The sequence below is a fragment of the Zootoca vivipara genome, chromosome 10 (assembly GCF_963506605.1).
Source record: "Zootoca vivipara chromosome 10, rZooViv1.1, whole genome shotgun sequence".
Classification (NCBI taxonomy): domain Eukaryota; kingdom Metazoa; phylum Chordata; class Lepidosauria; order Squamata; family Lacertidae; genus Zootoca; species Zootoca vivipara.
This window is the reverse complement of record NC_083285.1, coordinates 48,160,299-48,184,240: the sequence shown is the minus strand read 5'-3', so window position 1 is coordinate 48,184,240 and position 23,942 is coordinate 48,160,299. Positions and strand designations below refer to the sequence as shown.

The 23,942-nt window shown below is 39.5% G+C and overlaps 1 protein-coding gene across 1 annotated transcript in view; it reads right to left on the bottom strand.

Moving 5' to 3' along the window:
* The window catches only part of NUAK1 (NUAK family kinase 1), a 52,573-nt gene that overhangs the window by 26,395 nt on the left and 2,236 nt on the right, over positions 1–23,942 (bottom strand). Inside the window, exon 2 of the mRNA XM_035126913.2 lies at positions 1,415–1,535. Coding sequence (XP_034982804.2) covers positions 1,415–1,535 — 121 coding nt within the window. The remainder of the gene's footprint in view (positions 1–1,414; positions 1,536–23,942) is intronic.

Sequence of the window (23,942 nt, the reverse complement as noted above, 5' to 3'; positions counted from 1 at the left end):
GCACTGAAGAGACACAAGGTTGTAGAGCTGTGTGTGTGTGTGTGTGTGTGTGTGTGTGTGTGTGTTTGGGTAGTTCTAGTCTACATTCAGAAAAATGTGCTCCATTTGCAACCCTTGTGCTGTAGCAGAAGTCCTGCCTTTCCCTGTTTAGAAATCCTATTAAGATTTTACTTAATTAAAAAGTCAGATATTCATCTCCTTTCAACTAACAGAACATGTATTTGAACAACTCAATATGTGATACTGCAACATGATTCCAAGTAATTCCTTGTTCAAATCATTAGTATCAGCTGTCAGAATAGGGTTTCCAGTAAGGCTGTATGAGTTTTAACTGATTTACTTAATAGGTAAAGCTTTAATTGCAGATTAACATATGCCCCTTTCCCATTATTCATCAGTGTGGCTGAGTCACAAAAGTATACCTCCACAGAGGCCCAAAGACATGCCAATTCCCTCCTCTGTGCACCACATTTGATTAAAGGGAAACTTAATGGTGGCCTTTCTTCTCAATCTGCATCTAAAGCTAGCAGATTCTTTCACACTTAATGGTATTTCTGGTTAGCAATGAATGACAGTTTTTGTTTATTAAATACTAGCAACCGCAGATTTGCTCAAGTCTAAGTCATCAAAAAATCAATGCAGTTCGGAAAAGTTCAGTCTGCTATCTTGATTCAAAAGTATGCTCAGCTGTACCCAGACTTGGATGAAAACTTGTTCTGTGATATCAGGAACCAATAGGAAAATTTTGGTTACAATATCATCATCACCATCATTTATTCATCATGATTTATGAAATTTATACACCACCCTTCATCTGAAGTTCACAAGGCAGTTTACAACATAAACACAAAATTAAAACTCGAAATGCTTAACGATAATCTAGAGTAAAATCACCTCATTTACTTATGGGACAGTGAATACGAAATTAAGGTTTTGCATCACAGTTCCTCTGCCAGCTATATAGTGACAAGATGCTTCCATGACAACTACCTATTACACTTTTGCCAGACTAACCTGACAAAATAGAAATGCAATAGTCAAGGAATGGAATGCTTTTGAATGGAACATCCTGGTGGTGGAGTTGGCAAAAAGATCCCATTAACCTACCCCCCCCCCCACCTCCTCAGTTAGAAAAGCAAAATAAACACTTGATTTTCTTCCTACGGGTTCCCAAACACCATAATGACTGGTAAATGGTATATCGGCCATATCAATGCAGTGAGATGGACAATATTTTTTACTACATTATTATTTGTGTACAAAGAACTTTTATGATATTAAATAAATAAGCACATTTTCTTACAAGTAGATAGGGAAAAAAGGTTTTAGAGAACCCCTGGTGTAAAAGGATATAATAAATTTAGAACTGAATGAGTAAATGGTACAGATGATGAAAAGAATACCAGTCACTAACCTTCATATATAGTGATGATATGAGGATGGCTGAGAGATGACATGATCTCAATCTCCCGTCTGATGTGAACCATATCTTGTTCATCCTTAATTTTGTCCTTACGGATGGATTTTATTGCAACCTATAAATTCAGGAAATTGAGTATTACTCTTGGAACAAAGCAGATGAAAGTAATCCATTAGGAGACCCCAGAAAATGAATACAGATGTTAGATGCTGGCAAAATATGGAATGAGCAAAATAAAGTTTACAATGCATGCCCTCAACCCTTTCCTTTTGTATCATGACAAATACAACCCACGTTTTAAGAGCTAGTAGTACTGGGTATGAGATCTTTATTTGCATAGCCATTCATTTCTACAGACTGCATTTTCAAAACACATGCAGAGTAAATGTACTCATGATCCAAATTAAGTTAGTGTTAGAAGATAATGGGGACAAATTTAGGCCAAGCTAACCAAGCGGGTGGCACTGTGGGTTAAACCAAGGAGCCTAGGGCTTACTGATCAGAAGGTCGGCGGTTCAAACCCCCTCGACAGGGTGAGCTCCTGTTCTTGGTCCCAGCTCCTGCCAACCTAGCAGTTCGAAAGCACACCAAAGTGCAAGTAGATAAATAGGTACCACTACAGTGGGAAGGTAAATTGGCGTTTCCATGTGCTGCTCTGGTTCGCCAGAAGCGGCTTTGTCATGCTGGCCACATGACCTGGAAGCTGTACGCTGGCTCCCTCAGCCAATAACACGAGATGAGCGCCACAACCCCAGTCGGTCATGACTGGACCTAATGGTCAGGGGTCCCTTTTACCTTTCACTCTTGATGTAAATTTATCAACCTAAGTGTGTTAGAAGTACTTAGAGCACATTATGATTCGCAGTGCATTAAATCTAAATTATGATAAATGCAGAATAAAAAGTGAAAAAGAGACACTTCAAAATTAATTGTGCATTTTAACCAATGTGGAACTTTATTCTGTCTACAAGTGGGGAATTGCAATGCCATTTGTGAAAACGCCCTAAGTTGTCAGAAATAATGGTTTATAGAGCAGTTATAGCATTTGATGAAATTGTTTTATAACCTGTTTTGCTTATTCAAAGCCATTGCCCTATTCAAAACTGGCAATTAGTTTGCATAATACAGCTGAGTGATAAGTGTTGGTCTAAAAAACTAACAAGATCTATTAAGGAAGATGGGCATGTATATCTATTGTTGGCAATCTTTAGAAACTACATCTGGTGCAGGATATTGTGATCAGGGTAATGACAACAACCCATATTTAGAGCAAATCACTACGTTATAACCCTTGACTCTTGGTTTATCTCGGACCCAATTCAAAGTGCTGGTTAACATTTTTAAAATATCCAGTTCCCACATTCTCCAAAATGCTCTTCACCTTAATTTCTCTTTGGATTTCTGAATTTGATTCATCCAGTCATATTACTGAAGTAGAACTGGTATATCAGGAATTATTCATAGTTTTGTTTATCACAAGAAAAATATTGGTGCGCATAACATTCAAATTGCTTTTTTAAAGTATGTTACAAGCACAAGATTATAAGTGCTGTTGTGTACATTGATTAAATACCACAAACATTAATGTGATTGTACATGCAATTGTATTAATATTATTTTGTTTTATTTATTAACACATGTTCCTGCACTGAGCAGGGTGTTGGACCAGACAGCTGACATGTTCCCCTCCAGACATTTGGGTGTATCAGTAAAATACTGCATGAAAAGTATATTAATGTAGTCTTGCATACGATCACATCAAAAATGTTTTTTTCCCCCAATGCTTGATCTTAGTCCGGGTTCCCTTTCGCAATGCTTTATCCAAGTGTACAAGCACATCAGTAACACAGAATGGAGAAAAATGCAAGTGAACTAGAAGCTAGGGTAGACTCTGCATGCTCCAATTCCAAAATTAAGCTTGGACATTTTTCAAATTAAACCAGAATCAAGGAGGAGTGCCCCAGAGGGAGGAGTGAACTACAGGAACAACAAAGGATAGGGGAAATCCTATATTCCTAATTACTGTACAATGAGGCCTGGGTGCCTTGCAAATGCATGTGTATCCCTGGTTCTTACCCTGTCTCTATCATCACTCTCTCCCTCACTGCGAAAATTCAGACTGAAAGCTCCTTGTGGCAGGACCCTTATTTGTATAACATCTTGTACACTGATTATGCAGCATAAGTAAAAAATAAAATAGCAATATGACCTACCAACTCAAGATCAATTTCCATCATAATCTTTTGCCCTTAACAAGCAACTCTCGCCCAAGCTAAAATAATTCTTTGCACTTATGATTCCAGAATGAACTGAAAAAAATTCTAGATGCCATCATTGCTCTCTGAACCCTACATTTCATGGCCTCTGCAGCACTTATGCAATCATTCAGTAACCATATCCTTCCTGCATCCTTCCTAAATCATGGGAGTAGATGTCTTTCCAAAAGGAACTGTGGGAACAGAGGAAACAATAGCCAAACTTGAATCACAAATTCACAGTCTAAAAGCCACATGGGAGTGTGTGTTCCCAGTGAAAGACAAGCATATAAATGGCTACAGAGATCAAATCAGGTAACATGAACCATCAACACAGAGTATGAATGGTAGCAGGCATCCATCCCTATATGAAGCCCTTGTGTGTCTGATTTGCTTTAAATTGTAAAACATTCAAATACAAAGATGTAATCTTTTTAAGACTGAATGAAAAGACTTTGGAGAAGCCTCACTATATCTTACAAGTCCCGCCTTCTATTTGGTCATGGAAATCATCCTATTACAAATATTTGTTTTATTTACTACATTTCTATACTGTTTAATCATTGGCACTCCTAAGCGGTGTACATAAAAACCTCTGTTGCATAACTCGAACAGCAGGATTTGTTGTCGGGATATATTGATTTATTGTGTCTATTTAAAAAGCAAGGCCAGATGTAGAACTTGGTTGCAAAAGAGTCATGGGCACCTATTGCATAAGACGTATGTGCAATAATATGTTTTGTGATTTTTCAGTTTTATTTAATCTTTTTTAAAAAAAGAAAAAACCTTTAGATAATAATAAATAATAATAATAATAATAATAAAATAATAATAATAATGTTTTATTTATACCCCGCCCATCTGGCTGGCTTTCCCCAGCCACTCTGGGCAGCTTCCAACAGAAAAATAAAGTACAACAATTTATTAAACATTAAAAGCCTCCCTAAACAGGGCTGCCTTCAGATGTCTTCTAAAAATCTGGTAGTTTTTCTCTTTGACATCTGATGGGAGGGCATTCCACGTCCCACAGGGTGGGCACCACTACCGAGAAGGCCCTCTGCCTGGTTCCCTGTAACTTGCCTTCTTGCAACTAGGGAACCACCAGAAGGCCCTCAGCGCTGGACCTCAGTGTCTGGGCAGAATGATGGGGGTTGAGACGCTCCTTCAGGTATACTGGACCGAGGCCATTTAGGGCTTTAAAGGTCAGCACCAACACTTTGAACTGTGCTCGGAAACGTACTGGGAGCCAATGTAGGTCTTTCAAGACCAGTGTTATGTGGTCTCGGCGGCCACTCCCAGTCACCAGTCTAGCTGCCACATTCTGGATTAGTTGTAGCTTCTGGGTCACCTTCAAAAGTAGCCCCACGTAGAGTGAATTGCAGTAGTCCAAGCAAGAGATGTACCACTCTGGCAAGACAGTCCGCAGGCAGGTAAGGTCTCAGCCTGCGTACCCGATGGAGCTGATACGACAGCTGCCCTGGACACAGAATTGACCTGTGCCTCCATGGACAGTTTTGAGTCCAAAATGACTCCCAGGCTGCACACCTGGTCCTTCAGGGGCACAATTACCCCATTCAGGACCAGGGAGTCCTCCACACCTGCCCGCCTCCTGTCCCCCACAAACAGTACTTCTGTCTTGTGGGGATTCAACCTCAATGTTGAGTACTGGCCTACTACATCAATGAAGCTCAGAAATTCACTAATGCACAGTACTCCCTCCATGTTGTTTTAATAGTGGCAGATATTAACAAAGCTTGCTGCGATCCCCATCATTTGGCAAGCCTTACTTTTTAAAAGACTTTTTAAGGCTATATCTCCCCCCTCTCTAACACTAAAGTTGATCATCACATTTTTGAAAAGAAAGTGGCAAAGATTGAGTACTTTTATTTATTCCCAGCATAAATACATCTTTACCAAGATTCCCCCCACACACACACCTCATGAGGAACTAATAAAAAAACTGCTAGTATTGCATTAGTACTAGAAGTGCTAAGAGGAAAGTTGGGAGAGGAGTTTTCATATGGAAAGGTCTAAAAGTTAAGCTATTCCTTTCTTTCTTAAAGCAAAGCTTTGGCTTAAAGGATCTGCTGAGCAGCCTTCTTTTTAGCAAGGCTGGATGCAATTTTAATCATAGTAAGAACGAGGAACAAATGCTTAAGAAATTCCAAAGGGTTGGAAGGCCGTTTCAGCTGGCAAACAAAGCTTGGCTTTTCTTTCTCTCATTTTGTTCCTCGGGAGAGGATGCAAGTGCATATAGGCTCTGCATGAAAGAAGGATGTGGGTGGCTTTTGGACCAGCACATGCATTCTTGGGAAAAATAAATATAGACATTGATAAAAATATGCTTAGTATTAAACAGCCCTGCATTTGGCTCTTGAAAAGAATTTTAAATGGACCTTGTTGTCAAACACATAAGGGAGCAAATTCTTCACCATTTAGGGTCAGTGGGGGAATCATACCATCCAGTGAATGTAAAACAGTGCATTTGGATCCAGTCCAAATAAGACCAGCTTATAGGAGAAAGCTGCACAAACTGGATACTCTACCAAAACACACACACACACAAACCACCCCTCATTCTGAAAAGACATAATCAAAATGATATTCACATAACTGTTATTTTTACATACACTTCCTTTTTTAATGCAGTTGTGTTGTCTATGGTCCTGATTTTCATTAAAAGTAAGACTCATCCTTCAGTAGAACCAAGGCAATACAGTACTTAGGTTTTATTTATTTATTGAAAATGTATACTAATCTGTGACTGCTGAGGATTTGATCCAACTATTTAAAATCACTTTTATTGAGATATGTAAGCATATTCACATATAACTGTAAGGTTTGTAATGGCTTCAGCTACGCAAATAAAAAAAATATTCGTAAGTGTAAGGGTGCACTTCAGATTATTATGGTGCTTTTAATAGTCATAGAGCTCTACAAGATCCAAATGTGTTTTATTACAATATCAAAACATTAAGTAACTTTCTTGTAAGCACCATAAATACCACTAACAGAATTCTGTTTATGAATGAATTTTAACACAAATACTTTCAGAATAAAGAATCCTTTCAAAAGTATGTTTATACTTTAATACCAGAGATTTTGCAACCTTCCTTTGTTGACATCTCAGTGATGGGATTGATGCCAGGAGCTATGCATAATGGACGTGTATCGTGTAAACCTAAGTAGCTATTATTGTCTTTAAGGAAGACATCTTATGAAAGTGTTTGTTCATCAAGCAGATTCTTTCTTGGAGGACAATTAATTTAGACTATTCATCACAACATTTTTAAAAAAGATTGAAGTGGCAAGAAATTGCTTTTGTTAGGCCGCCCATGCTATGTACTCAAGCCTGTATAAGAAAAAAGTACTGTTCTGCCCCTGTGGGAAGCACAGAATGTTGCTTACGTTCTTATTTACCACTGCCACAAGAAATTCTGTCCTCTAGAAACTCAAACATTAATGAGAACAGAATCACCAATGTGAATACTTTTTGACTCAGTGAAGGGCAAAAGCTTACAAGGTTCTATATCCTCCTATGCACTGAATAGCAAAAAAAGACCAATCATAAAGTCGGAACTAATAAAGTTATCTCTCTCTTTTTACTTTGATTTTTTATCATTTTCATTTGCAATTTAGACATACTGTAACTGGATATATATCTGCACATTCTTAGAGCCGTTCTTGCATATTGTAGGACAGGCACATCCAACAGGTAGATTGTGATCTACTAGTAGATCACTGGATGTCTGTGGTAGATCACTGCTAGATCACTGGCACCCCTAAAAAAAAAGCTCACCCAAAATTTTCCTCCTCCCTAAAAAAAGCTGAACTATGACCTGAAGCCCTAAACAAAAATGGGCCTCCCTCCCTCCTAAAAGAACCTCAACAAGTTTGACCTAAACCCAAAAAAACAGGGCTTCCCTTCCTTAAAAAAACTCAACAGCTTTGACCTGAACCCCCCAAAAGGGGGTAGATCACTCCCAGTTTTTAACTCTGTGAGTAGATCAGAGTCTCTTGGGAGTTGGCCACCCCTGTTGTAGGATAACCCACTCACTCATACATACCACTGATCTCTAATGAAATCATGCAGTGAAGCTTTTTAAGAAGTTTGGGCTGTGACAGTAATGGCCAAGAAACCTCAGGAACCATTCAATTACAGTCTAGACTAGACAAATGACACTATTTGTCTAGTCAAATAACAAAATTTCCATTTAGCCCCATCTGGGCATGGAATTTACTATTTTTGTCATTTCACTAATGGTGGGAGGATCTATTTGTTTTGAGAGCAAACAGCTAATCCTAAACCACATGGTGGCTTCGCTACAAACATCTTATGAGCACAGGACAGCGAGGAGCCTGCTGCCGCAGTGCCACTGTCCCCTCTGTGCATGTTCATTTTACTGTGACTCAAAGTCTGAAAGGAGGTTTATGTCCCAACCTAACCTACATCACAATATTAGATGCTTTCAAGCATTTACCTGAACATGCTGTTACCTGTGAACAGGAGGCAGGGGTGTGAATGCAAGCCCCATCCCCAATATACCTATGCAACATACCCCTTGCTCAGTCCCCAAATTTCCCCAGTTTGGGTGGGGTAGGTTTGCAGGGGAATTGTACTCACAATTCCTTGAATGTGAATAGAACTCTGCACAATCAGGGACCCTGGCCTGATAAAGGAGGGTCCCTGACTGTGCAAGTTGTTCTACTCATGTTCAAGCAAGCGCAAGTGCAAACCCCCACTCAACATGGGGAAGACTGGAGACAGCGCGCACACAGAGATGTTGGGAAGAAGGCGGGTTTAGGGTCTTGCCTGCAGGTCTTTGGGGCTCCCACAACTATGGTGTAGAATGGAAGGCGAGAAGCGGGGATGCCGAATTTTGGCGCCACACAGGGTGCCATTGAAATCTGAGACACCAAGGTCTGCCACTGAATAGGGCTTGCAAGCATGCCCCCTGCCTCCTGAACACAGATACAGTACAGCATTTGTGTGTATGACAACCATAGGTCATATGATAACCCCATGTATATTGCCATGAAGAAAAATGGAATATAAACTGAAGCAACAATAGTGACAGTGGTTACCTATCTGGGATGCTGTAGTAGTGGGTCTTCTGTCTCAGCAGTGATTTGATGAGATGACATCTAAATCCCGCATCACTCCACGATTCTGACAGGTGAAGGCATACTGATGCAATGCCTCCATATCGTTCTGAATTTTTGGACTGAATTATTTCAATAAATTAACTGAGATACCGGTAGTTGTACTGTTTTCGTTTTGTTTGTTTGTTTCAGTTTATAAAAGAAATGTTGGAAAATATGAATACATTTCACACGGCTACATTTTTGTTTATGGCTACAAATGGTTTGCAGAGTTATAAATATTTCATGGCTTGCTCGAGGCAGTTCCAAAAGTTTGTGCACATTTAGCGCTATTGCAGTAAGAAACATTCCTCTCCTTTTAGACTTTCCATCTTATGGGCCAGGAGTAAACAGAGTTTAACTTTGAAGACACTACAGTGAAAAAGAAAATGATATAAACTTCCCTGCATTTCCCTAACACCCTACAAGCCGATTTGTCTTGTTAATGAAAAAATAGTGGTGGGATCTAAAGGGAATTTCAACCTGTTTGTGCTGCAGTAAATTAGCCTAGAAGGGAGTGGGATGGGGAAATGTAAGAGGAAGAACGTGATCCCTTGAGGAAGGAGAGTATGCAACTGTCAGTGTGAAACATGTTAAAAATGCATCATACAAAGAACTTTAAAAAAATCAAACCCGATTAGTCTCATAGGAGCTCCTTCACCATATATAGATATTACTACTTATATATGTATGTTTATTTATAATCCTCGATTCTCTCATTAATTTACACTGCAGAAGTATGCCCATCCTAGCACTGAATGCCAAGCTGTGTTGAACCACATGTCACACAGGGCTGCCATACATTCGGAATTTCCCGGACATATCCAGGTTTTGTTCATAGAAAATAGTGTCCAGGTGGAATTTCCGAAAATTGAAATGTCTGGGGAAACCCAGGTGTACGTCAACCCATGTCCTAAAAAAAAAATTAATCCAAAAACTTTTTTTTCCCCTTTTTGGAGTTTTTTGCAAAAAAAAAAAAAAAGCTCATCAACTTTGGCCAAAGTTCACTTTTTGAAATATGGCAACCCTACTTGAAGGCCAAGAAGGTTAAAGGAGGTCTCTTTTACTAGGGAGAGTAAAGATTTCAAGAGTTAAGGCCAGGATAGTTCTATCATTTGAAAATATTTACTGTTCAAACCATCTAAGCCAGATCATCTCCATGGCAATGCAACCTCAGCAAGAATCATGCAGCTAAAGTCATATTAGTTATTTATAAGTGGCCCAATCCCATTGTTTAGAGTAATAATCAAGGAAGTTACTATACAGTGTTTCACACCAAGCTATCAGTGGGGCAATTTGTAACCAAGAATATCCTGCTGATTTAAACCATGGGATCCTGTCTTTTAAAGACTTGCTGTTCCTTTCTTTTTCATATTTGCTCTTTTTGTTACATTTGATATCTTCTATCTGATGAGGCCTACAACACTGAAGGGAAAGCGCAGAGGAAACTGCAGAGGAAACTGTACAATTACTATGTTTTCAAAAGTTTTCAAATGTCTTTTTTGTTGTTGAACAATTGCAGATACATTTTTGAGTGATGGAGCTAGACTTGCAGTGCAATGCTAACCATGTCTACTCAGATGGAAGCTCTACTGAATTCAGTGGTTTACTCCCAGCTAAGCAGGGGTATGTTTGCAGCTTCCTGAACTAATTACACACATACAACTGAAAAAGCTAGTCTGCGTTATCTTAAAACCCCACAATATCAAGGGGAACTAAATACAACTAACTTCGTCTATATCTGACCTAATAAAAATAAATAAAACTGATGTTTCCAAATATTGTTTGTAGCCCATGGCATCAACAAGCAATGAAAAACTTATATGCGTGCATGTGCCTGAGGAAAGTGATTCAGCCACCTTAGATTTTACTTGTATACCGGGTGACTAGATACTGTATATTATCTTTCTTTTCTTTTCTTTTTTTAAAAAAAGTAAAATCACTGCAGACCATACATAGACACAACTACAAGAATCTGCTCCACAGTTTAGTTTCCCAATACACCATTTTAAAAAGATCATTTCCTAAAACGAAAGCTGGATTTACTGCTACCGTGACACTGCTTGCAAAGGAAAGAAAGAAAGCTGCCTTCTCAGACACCCAAAAGGCCTGAATGCAGATGATAAATGTCAAATCAAAGTTTTATTTGCATTAACTGATACACTCTGAGCTTGTGCCGAGAACTAGGATGCTTCTAAGTGTATGCATTTCACTTTTGCGCTGCCAATTTCTCTGGCGGTAAGTAACATTATCCTATCAACAGTGGTGACTCAGCAACAGAAGAGGAATTAGTGACTGAATAAGAGGGAGATTTTCCTCCCTCTTATACACAGACTCAAAAGCTATTCTGTGTAACTAAACCAGGCACTCAGAACAGAGGATTTATGCTGCACTCCCAAAGGATGGGAGGTACATTTGTAACTCCCTTCCTACCCTCTGCCCTCACCCTTAGGTGGTTACAGGATTTGAGTACGTACTTCCTAAGCATTGCCCTGCTGCCAGAATTACATCCCCTCATTGTTTGGTACTTGCCATATTTTGCAGACAGGCTTTTTTTCAGAACACACCCTCTAGGGAAAGGTTTAACTAACAAAAAATATTTAATTGCAAGCAATCCCAGAAAGCCAAGCTCTGCCTAAACGACTCCTAAGAAACAAATGTCTCCTAAGAAACAACTATTGTTTATTTTTGTAAAGTATCCAGTCCTTTAAAGATGGGAATGGCTAAAGTGTTTTCTGTGTATTGCCAACCTTCTGGCTTGAAAGAGAAGGTATGATTGATTAGTTTTGAGTTGACATTATTAGTGGTGCTCCTCCAGGTGAGCTCAATCTGGAGTCATATTTATTGTGCTGTATGAGAAATACTGCCACTTCTTCCTGTATTACATCTGTGCTTTAGATAAATCAGAGGCACAAGTCAGTACAGCTCTCAAACCAGAATATTTCAAATAAATAATCTCAGGGTTTTTTTGGGGGGGAAGGAAGTGGTAGCAATTGAACAGTTGCCTGAACAGGAGGGTGCAGGCTTGTCACCTAGAACCATGTGACCCCTTTGCAGATGGAAGCAGACCATCTGCCCTGATTGAGTGTGCATGTTTGTGCAATCTCAACATTCCCAAAGGCAAACGAGTACACACGCCATCTTTAAAGTCTTGGTGGGAGGGACAGGGTAACATGTTGGAACATCTTTGTCGCTTCTGTCCTGTTCCGAACATGCCCTGATCCTGAACACTGATTCCTGAACACTTTGCTGCTGAGTCTATACTGTTGCCTGCCTGAATAAGGATCTCTTTTTTACTTGCAAATAAGAGAATCTGCTTGTGCATTTTGGGGTGGGAACCTGGACAGTGGCCATCATTACATCTTGTGGGAATGAATTCTACTAATGCTTCCATTCTGGCAGGAGGTCAGTAGATGGGTGGGAGAGGTTCTTAACTCATCAACAGAGAAAGAAAAAATTTCAGGGGACAATTAAGGGTAAGAAATAAGCAATCTCTCACACCAGTCAATTCTCCCAGCCTCCACCTTAGCACTGGGAGGGTTAACACAGGTTTAAGAACCCCATGTTTCCCTTGTAATATCCAGCTCTGCGACAATAATGTTCCTAATAAATGCTCTGTTTGGAACATAAACAGGTGTACTTCAGTCTTGCATGACCTGCGTTGCTGATTTTTTATGAAAGGCCCCATGGTCTCCCAACGTATTTTAAATTTGTAAAGTAAGCATGCATACTCAATATCTTTTAACAGTTAAAGCTGATAGGAAATAGAGTTTGGGTCCTCTCAGGGATGGGCTCCTGCTTTATGGAATTCACCAGCAGCAGCACACCCCCCCCCAAAAAAAAACAACCAATACCATGTTATGTGGCTGCATTGGTTCAGATTTTGAAGAAATGTTTGAATACTCGCCTCTTTTCTCTAGCTTTTAATTGAATGTTTTATTGTATACGGTGCTGGAGTTTTTATAATGTTTTCAAGTGTATTGTGCACAGCCTTGTTTCATTTTGTTTTATTTATTGGCTTATTTTTCTATATTAAGTTTTACATCTGCTGTACGCTGCCCCTCCTGATGTGGCAAAAGGGAGGAGGTGGTAGAGGTGTGATTTGAGCAGCACACATTTGCTTGATCCTAGTAAGCTATAGGCCGGTTAATGGTGGCTTAGCATTGTGTGTGATCCAGGCCAATTTTATCAACATGAGGGATTTGGACCTTCCAGTTGCATCTCCATCTCCATCCACATTGAACAAATGCAGGCTTCCTAGAATGTATACACACACCATACTTAGTTGATGGGTTTTGTTCATGCTTTGCATCAGGCTGTCACCTTCCCCAGGTTTCATTAGCTATTGGCCATAGTTTGCTTTTAATCTGCACCATGTGACGGTTTTATTTCCTTGCTTGAGTAAACTGTTATACAAGCTTGACACTATAATGCAACTGTCTGTTTCACAGTGTGGACTGATATACAGGAAGGGTAATCCTGTCTTAAGGGGTTGGACATGATTTTATTGGTCCCTGCCAACCTTATTATTTATATGAATGGTAGAAGGTCACATTGATAGAATCCAGAGCTCCTTCTCTCTTCTAATAGCTGTTGGTGATAAGGGTTTAGGGGGGCGGGTGTGCAGGGCTGCTGAAATTCTATGTACTTTGCTTAGTGCCAAACTGGTAGAAGCACAAATTCAATATGAGTATGCTGGAAACTGCTGGTATATTTCCTAAACCTGTAGCCAGCAGGAAAGTGTTAGAAGACATTGTAAATAATTTGAAAATATGTAATAGTTTATGCAGAGTCTTCTCTTATGCTGTTACAAGACATCTCTGTCAGAACATCCAAAAATTGAACTACCATGTGTGATCCTGGGAAGAAGGAAAGAAGTCACCTGAAGCAGACAAAGTAGAGGTTTGGAGGAACTATGAAGTAGATTAAAAAGAAAGAGAACAATTTCTCCTCAAACCTTTCCGACAAATTACATTTTTCAAAGCAAATTCACATTTGAGTGAATACAATTCCTTTCAAAAAGGAGGTGGAGTTCAAAACTGTTTCACAACTTTAACTATGAAGATGTAATTCTGACTTCAGCAAATGTTGACCAATACTGAGTGCAAGATCTGCTGAAAGGAGAAAAGCTATAGTTATATTTAACTTCCTGCAAAATTGCCAAACAGATGTTTATGTTTGGCTTCGACACTCACCGGGGTCAAATGCAACAACAAACTAGGATTCCACAAAGTGTAGGTTCTTTCCATCCAAATAAGCTCTTAAGAAAGTAAAAGCAATGGCTGACATGTTTTATAACCTGGGTAGGGCTGGGAGATTGATCATGCCCACCCTGTTCTTTATGCCTCTTTTCATTATTTAAATACATTTCTGGTTATACAATGATTGTTAATGATCAGCTTCCTAATACATCAGACATTTTAATTCTTTTTTTAAAGGAATGCTTTCTAAGTTTCACATGAGAGCCAAAACACGAAAATTAAAATCTTGGCAAATCAGAGAAAAGTAAAGTGAAATAATGCAAAAGTCTCTGGAACAGTTTTGTTTTTCACAGTTGCAGCACACATTCCTGCAAAAGTCAAAGCATAATTTCCTGGGCAATTATATACTCTGACTTTTCACCCACCCTATAACAATGAACATAATGAAAAAAGAAAGAATAAGTAAAGAAGTAACTTTGTAGGATATATTGATAACTCAGACTGGCCTATATATTCAGAAAAATGAGGTGGAAATGTGGCTTTTTTTACTAATAGCATTATGGAATGTCCTTTCAAGGGAGGAATGCTTAAGACCAACTTTTCTGTCTTTTATATGCCAGGAAAGACCAAACTTAAAAGCAGTAACACTAAAAAAAATAAAAAATTCTGACTATCAATTGGCTTTTATCTGCTGCTCTTTTGTGTGCGTTATTTACTTTTATTTTGCATGTTTTAATTATTAACTGCCTGGAATGATGGATTAAAATGTTTCCCATAGAAAAATAAATGAATAAAATGGTATTTCCCCCCACTCCTCTGAAGTGGTAAACTGTACCACAGGGGTAGGGAACCCTGTGGTTCTCCAGAAATTGTATTAGATTCCAACATCTCATTAGCCCCAGCCAATGACCAACGGTCAAGGACGATGAGTTGTAGTCAAGGGAGTTATCGCTAGCAACCTCTAGGGGGCCACGGGTTCCCCACCCCAGATCTACCATGTCAGTATTGTACCATCTTGTTCTACTGTGAGACCAGGCCACAACAGGGAACCTGTATCTGCACACTGTGGATTTCTACTTTTTTTAGTTTTAGAAGATTACTTTCTAAGAAACATGCATATGTCTGAATCATCTATCATTTTGTTAAAGAAGAAATCGAAAGAACATTACGAGGGCCACCTTGAAAATACCAGAAGGAGTGTATGACAGGAAGGGGTACAGGGACAACCCACACCTACCTTTTGCAATATATACCAAGGCCAAGCACAAATGGAGAAGGAGACTCAATATTCTGAGTCTTAAAATCTCCTTGCCAATCCCCTGCCTGCCCCGCACAAAAAAAGTTAGGCAGTACAACAGCGGCACCTCAGGCTTCCCACTTCACCCTGCCAATGACCTTAACACAGACTTGGAAGTACCACCTTCCCCCGAGTGCAGAACAATTCCCTGCTCCAGCTACTCCAGCCAGAATTTCATTTCAGCAAATACCACAAATCATGTCATACTGTGTGGAACTATTTAAAAGTAGGGTTGTGCAATGTGAACTGTTCACTGCATGGGAATGAACCAGAGTTTGCCTAAGCTAGCCTCTTTCACTTCTTTGTTTTTTTATTTAAATTATCCTGAAGATATGGCTGCACTGTTGTTCGGAACTTTAAACAATTTTTCCTCTAATTGGAGATTCAGCCTAAATTGCAAAAGCAATTCAATGCTAAAATCAGCATCCTAACAAGAGAATAGTTTGGACATTTTTTTCCACATGTATTACCAGCTGTTTCCTAGAAATAGCAAGCCCCTGGCTCAGCTAAAATTAAACCAAATCCGCTATGTGTAATGGAATTATAACACACTATACTAAGGAACTAATAGAACCTGATTAAAAAAAACATGTATTTTCATGCATTAACTTTTACATTCCTCTAACAAGCACATGGGATTAAGGCAAAAAAATAATATAGACCATTTCCAATATAATCTTATCACCTTGGGGTTTGGGGTAGGAGGGATTAATAGCTGATTTATTTCTACAGTGTCTTCTCTAATATACACACCCGTTTAAAAGCATGCCATTATCTGAATTAGATTATATAACAGGATATAAAATGTCATGGCAGGTTTCGTTGGAATGATAATGAGAAGAATTTGTGTGCTCAGTGAAACAAAGATGCTCACTTCTGTGCCAAATATTCATTTGATGGCAATGCTTCAAATAAATTATTCCTTATAACAACTAGACTGTCATATCCTACAACCACATCCTGAGCAACCACCCAGCTGGGCTCAATAAAGCTATTTTCCAATGTGCTACACACACACACACACACACACACACACACACACACACACACACACAAACACCCATACTTCCCAGATGTTTTCTGTGTAAAACATTTGGTTTCAAATGCATAGCAAGTCTTTCCAAAAAGCCATTACATTTGTTTAATGGACTCATACAGTTCAGCTAAAATATCCTGGAGCAGACATCTGACTGCATTTCTGCTCTATGAGCCCCATCTGCAAAACGCACAAAGAGCAAATGAGAATGTTTTACATGATTTATGCTGCCTTTATGATCAGCCAGTTCATAAAGCACAAGCTTTGTTCAACAGACAATAACACAGACTGCTTTCAAGTGTGTCATTAAGTGGGTTTTTTTTTCTGTTTTAAGAAATACTTTCCATTCAAACAACGGGCCTAATTCTAAAGCAGTGGGATCCATGCAACTAGAATCAGAATTTTACTTACTGCACCACCGAAAAAGTAATTTCCTGTTTTCTCTCCTGAGGATATCCAAGACAGATAAATTAATAATTATCTATGGTGGCACATTTTTATTTTCACCAGAGGAAAGCTGGAGGAAGGAAACTTATAAACAACATAAGGAATTATTAGTGTTAATCTCATTAATCCTCACAATAACTGTGAGGTAAAGTACTACCGTACTCTTATTTTACAGCTGGGTTACTGAAATTTAAGGTTTATTCATTCCAGTGAATTTATAGATGAGTTTTATTTTAACTCTGCTCCCTGAACCATGTCTGACACCAGTCCCATGTTTATTTTAATATATAAAAATGTAAACTGGCCATGTCCATTAGTATCCACTTTTCACCCAAACCGCTTGACTGATTGCGTTCAAATTTTGACACAATGCCGCATGCGAATATGACAGTGACCCCGTACCATTTTCAAAGACAGATGTCACACCTGTGCCAGGTAAAAAAGCCAAAACCCCATGTTTCAAAACACACCACTCAGATGAAAATGCATGCTGGGAAAAGAACCAGACACTGGTACTGCACCAATAAAACCTTCCCTCTCAACAGCACCTCGGCTGCCGTTTACATACTAGGTCAAAGCCTTTACAGACTAGTCCGAATGGAGGTACTGAGTTGCCTGGGGGGGGTTGGGGGGGAGGGGACGGGATAAGTCAGGACACGGTGGGAGGGGATGCGGGGGGTGCGGGCGTGATACGTCATGGTTCGAGACAGGGTGGGGTGAATCACAGGGATAAGCCGGGGTGGGGGGAGGAGGGGGTAGGATACGTCATGGATCACCACAGGGTGGGGGGAATCACACGGATGAGCCACAGCAATGCGTGGCCGGGCCAGCTAGTTCTATATATATTTCAGTGTAGATGAAAGACCTACGTGAAGAAATTCAAGTCCTTAATTATAACATCTTCCCCTCAAAAGCTTGAAAGAGATTACTAAACTAGTTCAGCTATCATGGCAAACCATGGTTTACTGCAAAAGGAACCATAGTCAAATATTGGGCTTGTGTATTCCGGCACTTCTTTTCCAGTGCTGCCCCAAAGGAAGGGTTTGGAAATGTTCACTTCCATTTTTAAAATTAATACTTAATTATTTTATGAGACTTATATACCATCCTTCTTCACAAGATCAAGGGATGGCTATGAAAAACAACTAACTTAAAACAGTCATCATCAAAATACAAAATCAATAAATATAAAAAGCAACTTTTGCCAAGTTTCAGAGAAAAGCCACACCAAATTTCCTAGCTAGCTTTTGTTATCATAAAAGAGCTATCAAATATTTTCAGCATATTGATATAGGTCCAAATGTCTTCCCTTACAAGTATCTTAAAATATTTTTGTGGTCAGGCAGCAATACTGTATTGTATTTTAGACGTATTTTATGACTGAACTATGAAGTAGCATTCAACTGTACACAGATTTCTACAACGTTCTTCCCCTGGTCACTTTTTCTTTTGACAAATATTTTCTGCTCTGAATAGTTAAACACAGAATTGTTAAAGTGATTATGAGATATTTCTGCTTTCCAAGAATTATGGAAATGCAAGCCGTGCCAGTTCTAAGAGAAATTCAAATGTCATTTGCATACAATTGCCAAGCTATACACATTATGCTTTGAAATGCAGAAACTGCACAGCACTCTGATTCTAGATCTCCAGTGTTGGATTTTGAGCTATTCAGATTTGCCCTCCAAATATGGGCCCCCTATTTCCTAAGCAGCACTCACATTTAAGGAATGTTTATGAGGTTGCAATATCCTATGAACTTGAGTGGGACTAAGTCTCATTGAACTCAATGGAGCTTCTTGAGTTAGGCATGTATAGAATAGCTCCATGAGTTACCTAAAGCAAGAGGAGGGATATAAACCTTTGGAAAATATAAAATTGTGTTGAAAATTTAATCCAGCTGGTGACAGTAAATTAGCTCGGCACAAAAATATTTTGATCATATCTACAGCTATGAAATTATGGAAGAAATTGCCTATTTTCTGCCAACTGATTCTATCTTCAGATGGCTCTCTAGCCCAATCTTGTGACATTCCAATCCCACTAAGAACTTCTCCCATAGCTCCTTTTTTCAAATAAAAAGTAACCAATAAAAACCGTATTTTATTCTTATCCTCCAAAAGTATTAGAACAAGACCTGAATTGTATCATATTTAGGGCTTGTACTCAATCCTGGACCAGTGAAAAATTTAAAAGCCAGACATCAAAGCCCATGTATGTGCTCATCCTCAGACAGCTGAGATATCACCAATATTAAATAACATTAACAAATGCAGCATTGGTACACATGCTGCTTTCTTTATGTTCTTTACTACAATTTGAACATCAAATAGCTTCATACTTAACTAGCCACATGGAGGTATTTTCTCCCACTTTAGACTGAAACTAAAGGTTACTGCAGGGTCTTTATATGTATTAAACATCTGGAAGTTTTGGTATGGATCCAAGATATCTGATCAGCATGGGCAGCCACTATACTCCCGTGGCATATCTCACCCAGCCCCCCTAGTGTTCGGTGTCTAGGCTCTCCTAATTTATACAATGTTCAGTGTTGTCTGTGCAGACATGGTGATAAATAAGTGCTGCTTAAAAGCAGATATTTCACAAACTATAACTTACAGGTGCTCTGGGCTTTCATGTGGGCAAGACAAATGAGAATCCTATGCCTGACTGAAAAAGCAGAGTTCAGAAAACAACAGCAAGAGAACACAAATGAAAACCTGGGCGCATTTGAGGCTTAAATAAATTGGTCACCCAGTACTGCACAGATGCATTTATCTCACTTTGTAGTTCTTTCCACAGTAACTCAAGTATCTAGCAATAGGACAGGGCTGTTGTTGTTGTTTTTTTAAAAAAAAAGGTCCTCCCAAATGGACACACAAAATGTCGGCATCTGTTAAAAAAAAAGATTGTTAAAGGCAGCATTTGGTATATATAATGGATAATTACAAGGAATCTGTGAGAAGAATTCTATGAACACTAAACAATCTTGAGCAGGAACTGTTTGTTCCAAACAGCTTTTTCCAACATGTATGATACCAAAACATAATTTTATATATGCTTTCAGATATAATTTCCTCCATATGTCATACATAATATCCTAATCTTGAATTTAATGATACAAAAAAACCCACACACATGGCTCAACACAAAATGCTTTAATGTTACATACTCCCTCTATTATGATTTTTCTCAAATGATGTTTTGAAGCTGTTAGTAATAACACATTACAATGCAATTATGCTTTTGGTTGAGAGCAACTTGGCAAACAATGAACTAAATTCCACTGCGAATTGTACTTCAGGCAGCCAAATATTAGCCAGAGTTCCTCACCCTAAAAGCCACAATTCAAAGACCAAAACTTGCGTATCTGACCGCATCTGGCACCCACTATCCACAAACCCACCAAGCTCACCTTTCCTGTATACATACCACACTCGGCCACAAAGATTTCAGATATCTATATTCTTAGATCCACTACCCACCCACAGATACTCAGACACATACATCCCTCATCCTCAACCAAGCCTTCCAAAGTTTTGGGTTTCAGTTCCCTTGAAACCTGCTACTGCCCATCCCATATTCCAACCTGTGCAAAGTCTTGTTTTAATTAGGTGGTCAAAAAGGGCAACAACACAACAATAGCCACCAGTCTCCGCCTTAACTCCAGAGCTTGCACTCTCTCTCCTTCTCTTATGCTATAATCACTCACTCTCTGCCCATCATGGTGCCTGCACTGCTGTGACCTTATTTCAAGCAATTTCCCATAAAAATTAGTGTCCAGGCAGGACAACAAGACCCACCAATCCTCTAAGTAACCTTCTTTCCTTGAGAACAGAAACACCTAACCAATCAGGACAGAGTTATTTCCTGCAATTTGCATAAAGTGGTTCCTTCCAAACGTAAACCCACAATCAATCTGTTGTAAACACTTCAAAATATTCCTTAATAATAATAATAATAATTTTTTATTTATACCCCGCCCTTCCCAGTTTAAAAACCAGGCTCTCCTTCTAATGTTACTCTTGATTCGTGTCCATTAACCAATCAAAATTTGTTCAGGATGCTTTCATATTATTGTTGCTGCAGTTCTGGTCCGATAGAGAGGAGATCAACCACCACACCACCATGGAGACTGGGCGAAAGCAGGTGCAGAGAACCATGACAAGACTGCTGGCTTCTGTCAGTAGGGGATAGTGGAGTGGGGTGGCAGCATTCACCTGACCTCCCAAGGAAGGAAAGGGGAAGGTCGTGGGAAGGTTGACTCAGTGCAAACATACCCGCAGGAGTGCCAGATTCGCACCATCTTTACATCTGCACTGTGCCAACCATTCTGCTACCTTGATCGTACCCCTCTCCTTCCCAGTAAACAGTGGCAACCCACCATGCCGTCCGCTATTTCCTTTCTTGCAACACAGTGGAGAAAAGCTCTCTTCACCTGTTAACCTCACTTTTTCTGTCCAGTCCCTTGCCTTACATTTTCCCCACCACCACCAATTAAAACTTCTGCCTAATGCAATCTTTTCACCTATCACAACCTCTGCCTGCCAGGGACTGGGCAGAGGAGGAATGGTGGAGACTGCCTCCCCAGCCTGACCCTTCCAGAGAAGAAGAAGACGGTTCAGAATTACAATAGGGGTTTGAGGGAGGTCACAGCTCAGAGGCAGATGAGGGGGAAAGCTGGGAAATAATGGGAGAGGAGGAGGAGGAAGAGGAAACACCAGGAGGGCAACAGCTGACGGACACAGTGTCTTTAGAAAGCATTCCAGACCCCCCCACCTCCCAGAACCCGGTGATCCTTGAAAGTAGTAGAGCAATGGGCTCAGAAGCAAAGGGCCCTCAGCACCACCCATAGAGGAGAGGATGACGAATCAGGAAGTGGGAGGAAAAGGGGGTGGAGAGTCACACGGGACAATGCCATTATTCCAAGAGGCTGCATTCCAAGCCTCTCTCTGTAAATATTGAATAAAAAGTAGGTGCTAAGAACTTTCCTTGTCTCATCCGTTCCTGGCAACCTGACGTTGCTTCCTCTGCTGCCTGACACCACCTGCTGCCAGCTGCCCTGGCCCTTACCCTACAGCCCCAGTGGGCAGCCATCACTGGTTTTAATAGAATTTAAAATTGGGGACACACTTCTTATGGTGACCTTGGAATCATCCAATTCTGTTTCACCATGTATGAAATATAAATATATTTCTCCAGCGCTGACTGTCAGAATAGACCAGACAAGTAAGAAAAGCTCCCACTAACCTGGTAAAAAAAAACACAACACATTAATTAGACTTTAACCCTTTATATGCTTACCTAGGAATAAGTCTCATTGGACTAAATTATGCTTACTTCTGAGTAAACTTGCATAGGATTGCACAGTAAGTTGATGAAGACCTGAGACACATGAGAGACTGTGAACATGACTATATGAGAAAAGGAGAGTTATATCATGGAATAACGCAGGACAGACATGAAACACTACATATGATCAATGTGCTGTTCCTTTGTAACTGGAATGCTGCATCTATTTCCAAAACCAATATATAGAATATGCTTTGTTCCTACTATGTAACTTGGTTGTTATTATAGCACCTTCATCAGCCCACAGCCCTTTTTGATTGTGATGACCAAGCATGTACCTCTGTCTGTTTCCACAGGCAGTAAGGTGCAATAGCATCACAGAGGTTCTCCACAAGCACCATTCTAGCTCTTCCTTTCTTTATGTATCTCATGTGCTTCGCATTGACTATGTCTGCTTAATTTTGCTTAGATCTTTTTCAAGTCAGACTGCAGTATTAAAAATGTTTTGTTTGACTGCATCTCAGCAACTAGATAGAACTCCCACAAAACTTTCAGAATACACTCTACTTTGCAGGCTTCTTCTGTCATCTCTTTATCCTAGTGCTTACAGCCATTTGCATGTAACACCTCCCAACAAATGTTTGGAAAGTTGGCTGCCCTAGTACAGGGTGGTTGTGTGCTCTTATATTTCATGCAATACACAGTCTCTAGCTGTTGTATTATTGAGTAAACATGTTTAAATAACAAGTTGTTGCCAACAACAAACTAAATATAACTAATCTATATTCCATCTAATAAGCTAAGGCTGGAAAAGTACTTCAGAATTCTAAAATCATCATCATCATCTTTTTTTGGCAATAGCCCTTTACAGAGTTGAAAAAATATTTTAAACTCCTGGATACTACTAATACTTTTTTTTAAGAACTTGTACAATGTGGTATCTGGGATTTTCCCAGGCCTGATAAGTGTATATGTTGAGGAGGGAAAAAATAGACGCTTCTAGTGCATGCAAGTTATAATGCTAGATTCAAAAACACTTCTTTGTAAGACAATGCAATTTAAAGCCCTGCGCTATGAAAACATAATGGAGAATATGTCATTATGTAGGCTTCATATTAGCATAGCTTCATTGACACTGGTGGAAATCCTTCAGATTCACACCAACTTCAGATCACAATCCATCTATCAACCGTGCAGATTTCACAATACCTGACCCAGAAGCCAAAGAAAATCAAATGCCTCACATTTCATATGTCAATATCTGACTAATCAGTCAAGAACGCCTAACAGTATGCTCAATACCTAAATTGCACTTGGTTAAAATATATACTCAGGGAAGGTGTATATATATAACTTTGAGAGAGCAGAGTACTAGAGTTGTTTCTAGGCTGCAAGCTGTTGCCATATGGTTCCAAATATTTACATGCTGCTGTGTAGGAAAAGGTTACCTAACCCAGTAATTTGACAGCAAGCAAATGACATAGGTGGGAGTGTGACCTTGGGATTTCTAATACTTAGCTCCTCTTTATTTGACAATTTGCTGTGAAGTCATGATAGGAAATATGCCAGTCACTTTGCTTCAAGAACCCCCTCTGCTGGTCACAGTACAGAGTCTATTCAGAGCTTTTTAATGATGCCGTAAATGCTGATGACTAAGGAGAACAGAGCAAAGGAAGCAAAAGAAAAGCTAAATGAACTCCTATGCCTCTCCTGGCCCAGACCTTTTCCACAACATTCTCCCCTAACGTATAAAGTGCAAAACTGAAGTTCTACATTTTAAGAGCTTGGAGAAAAGGAAAAACTGCTCAAGAAGTCAATGTACATCTGGCATGGAGTCATAGCAACCAGTTAT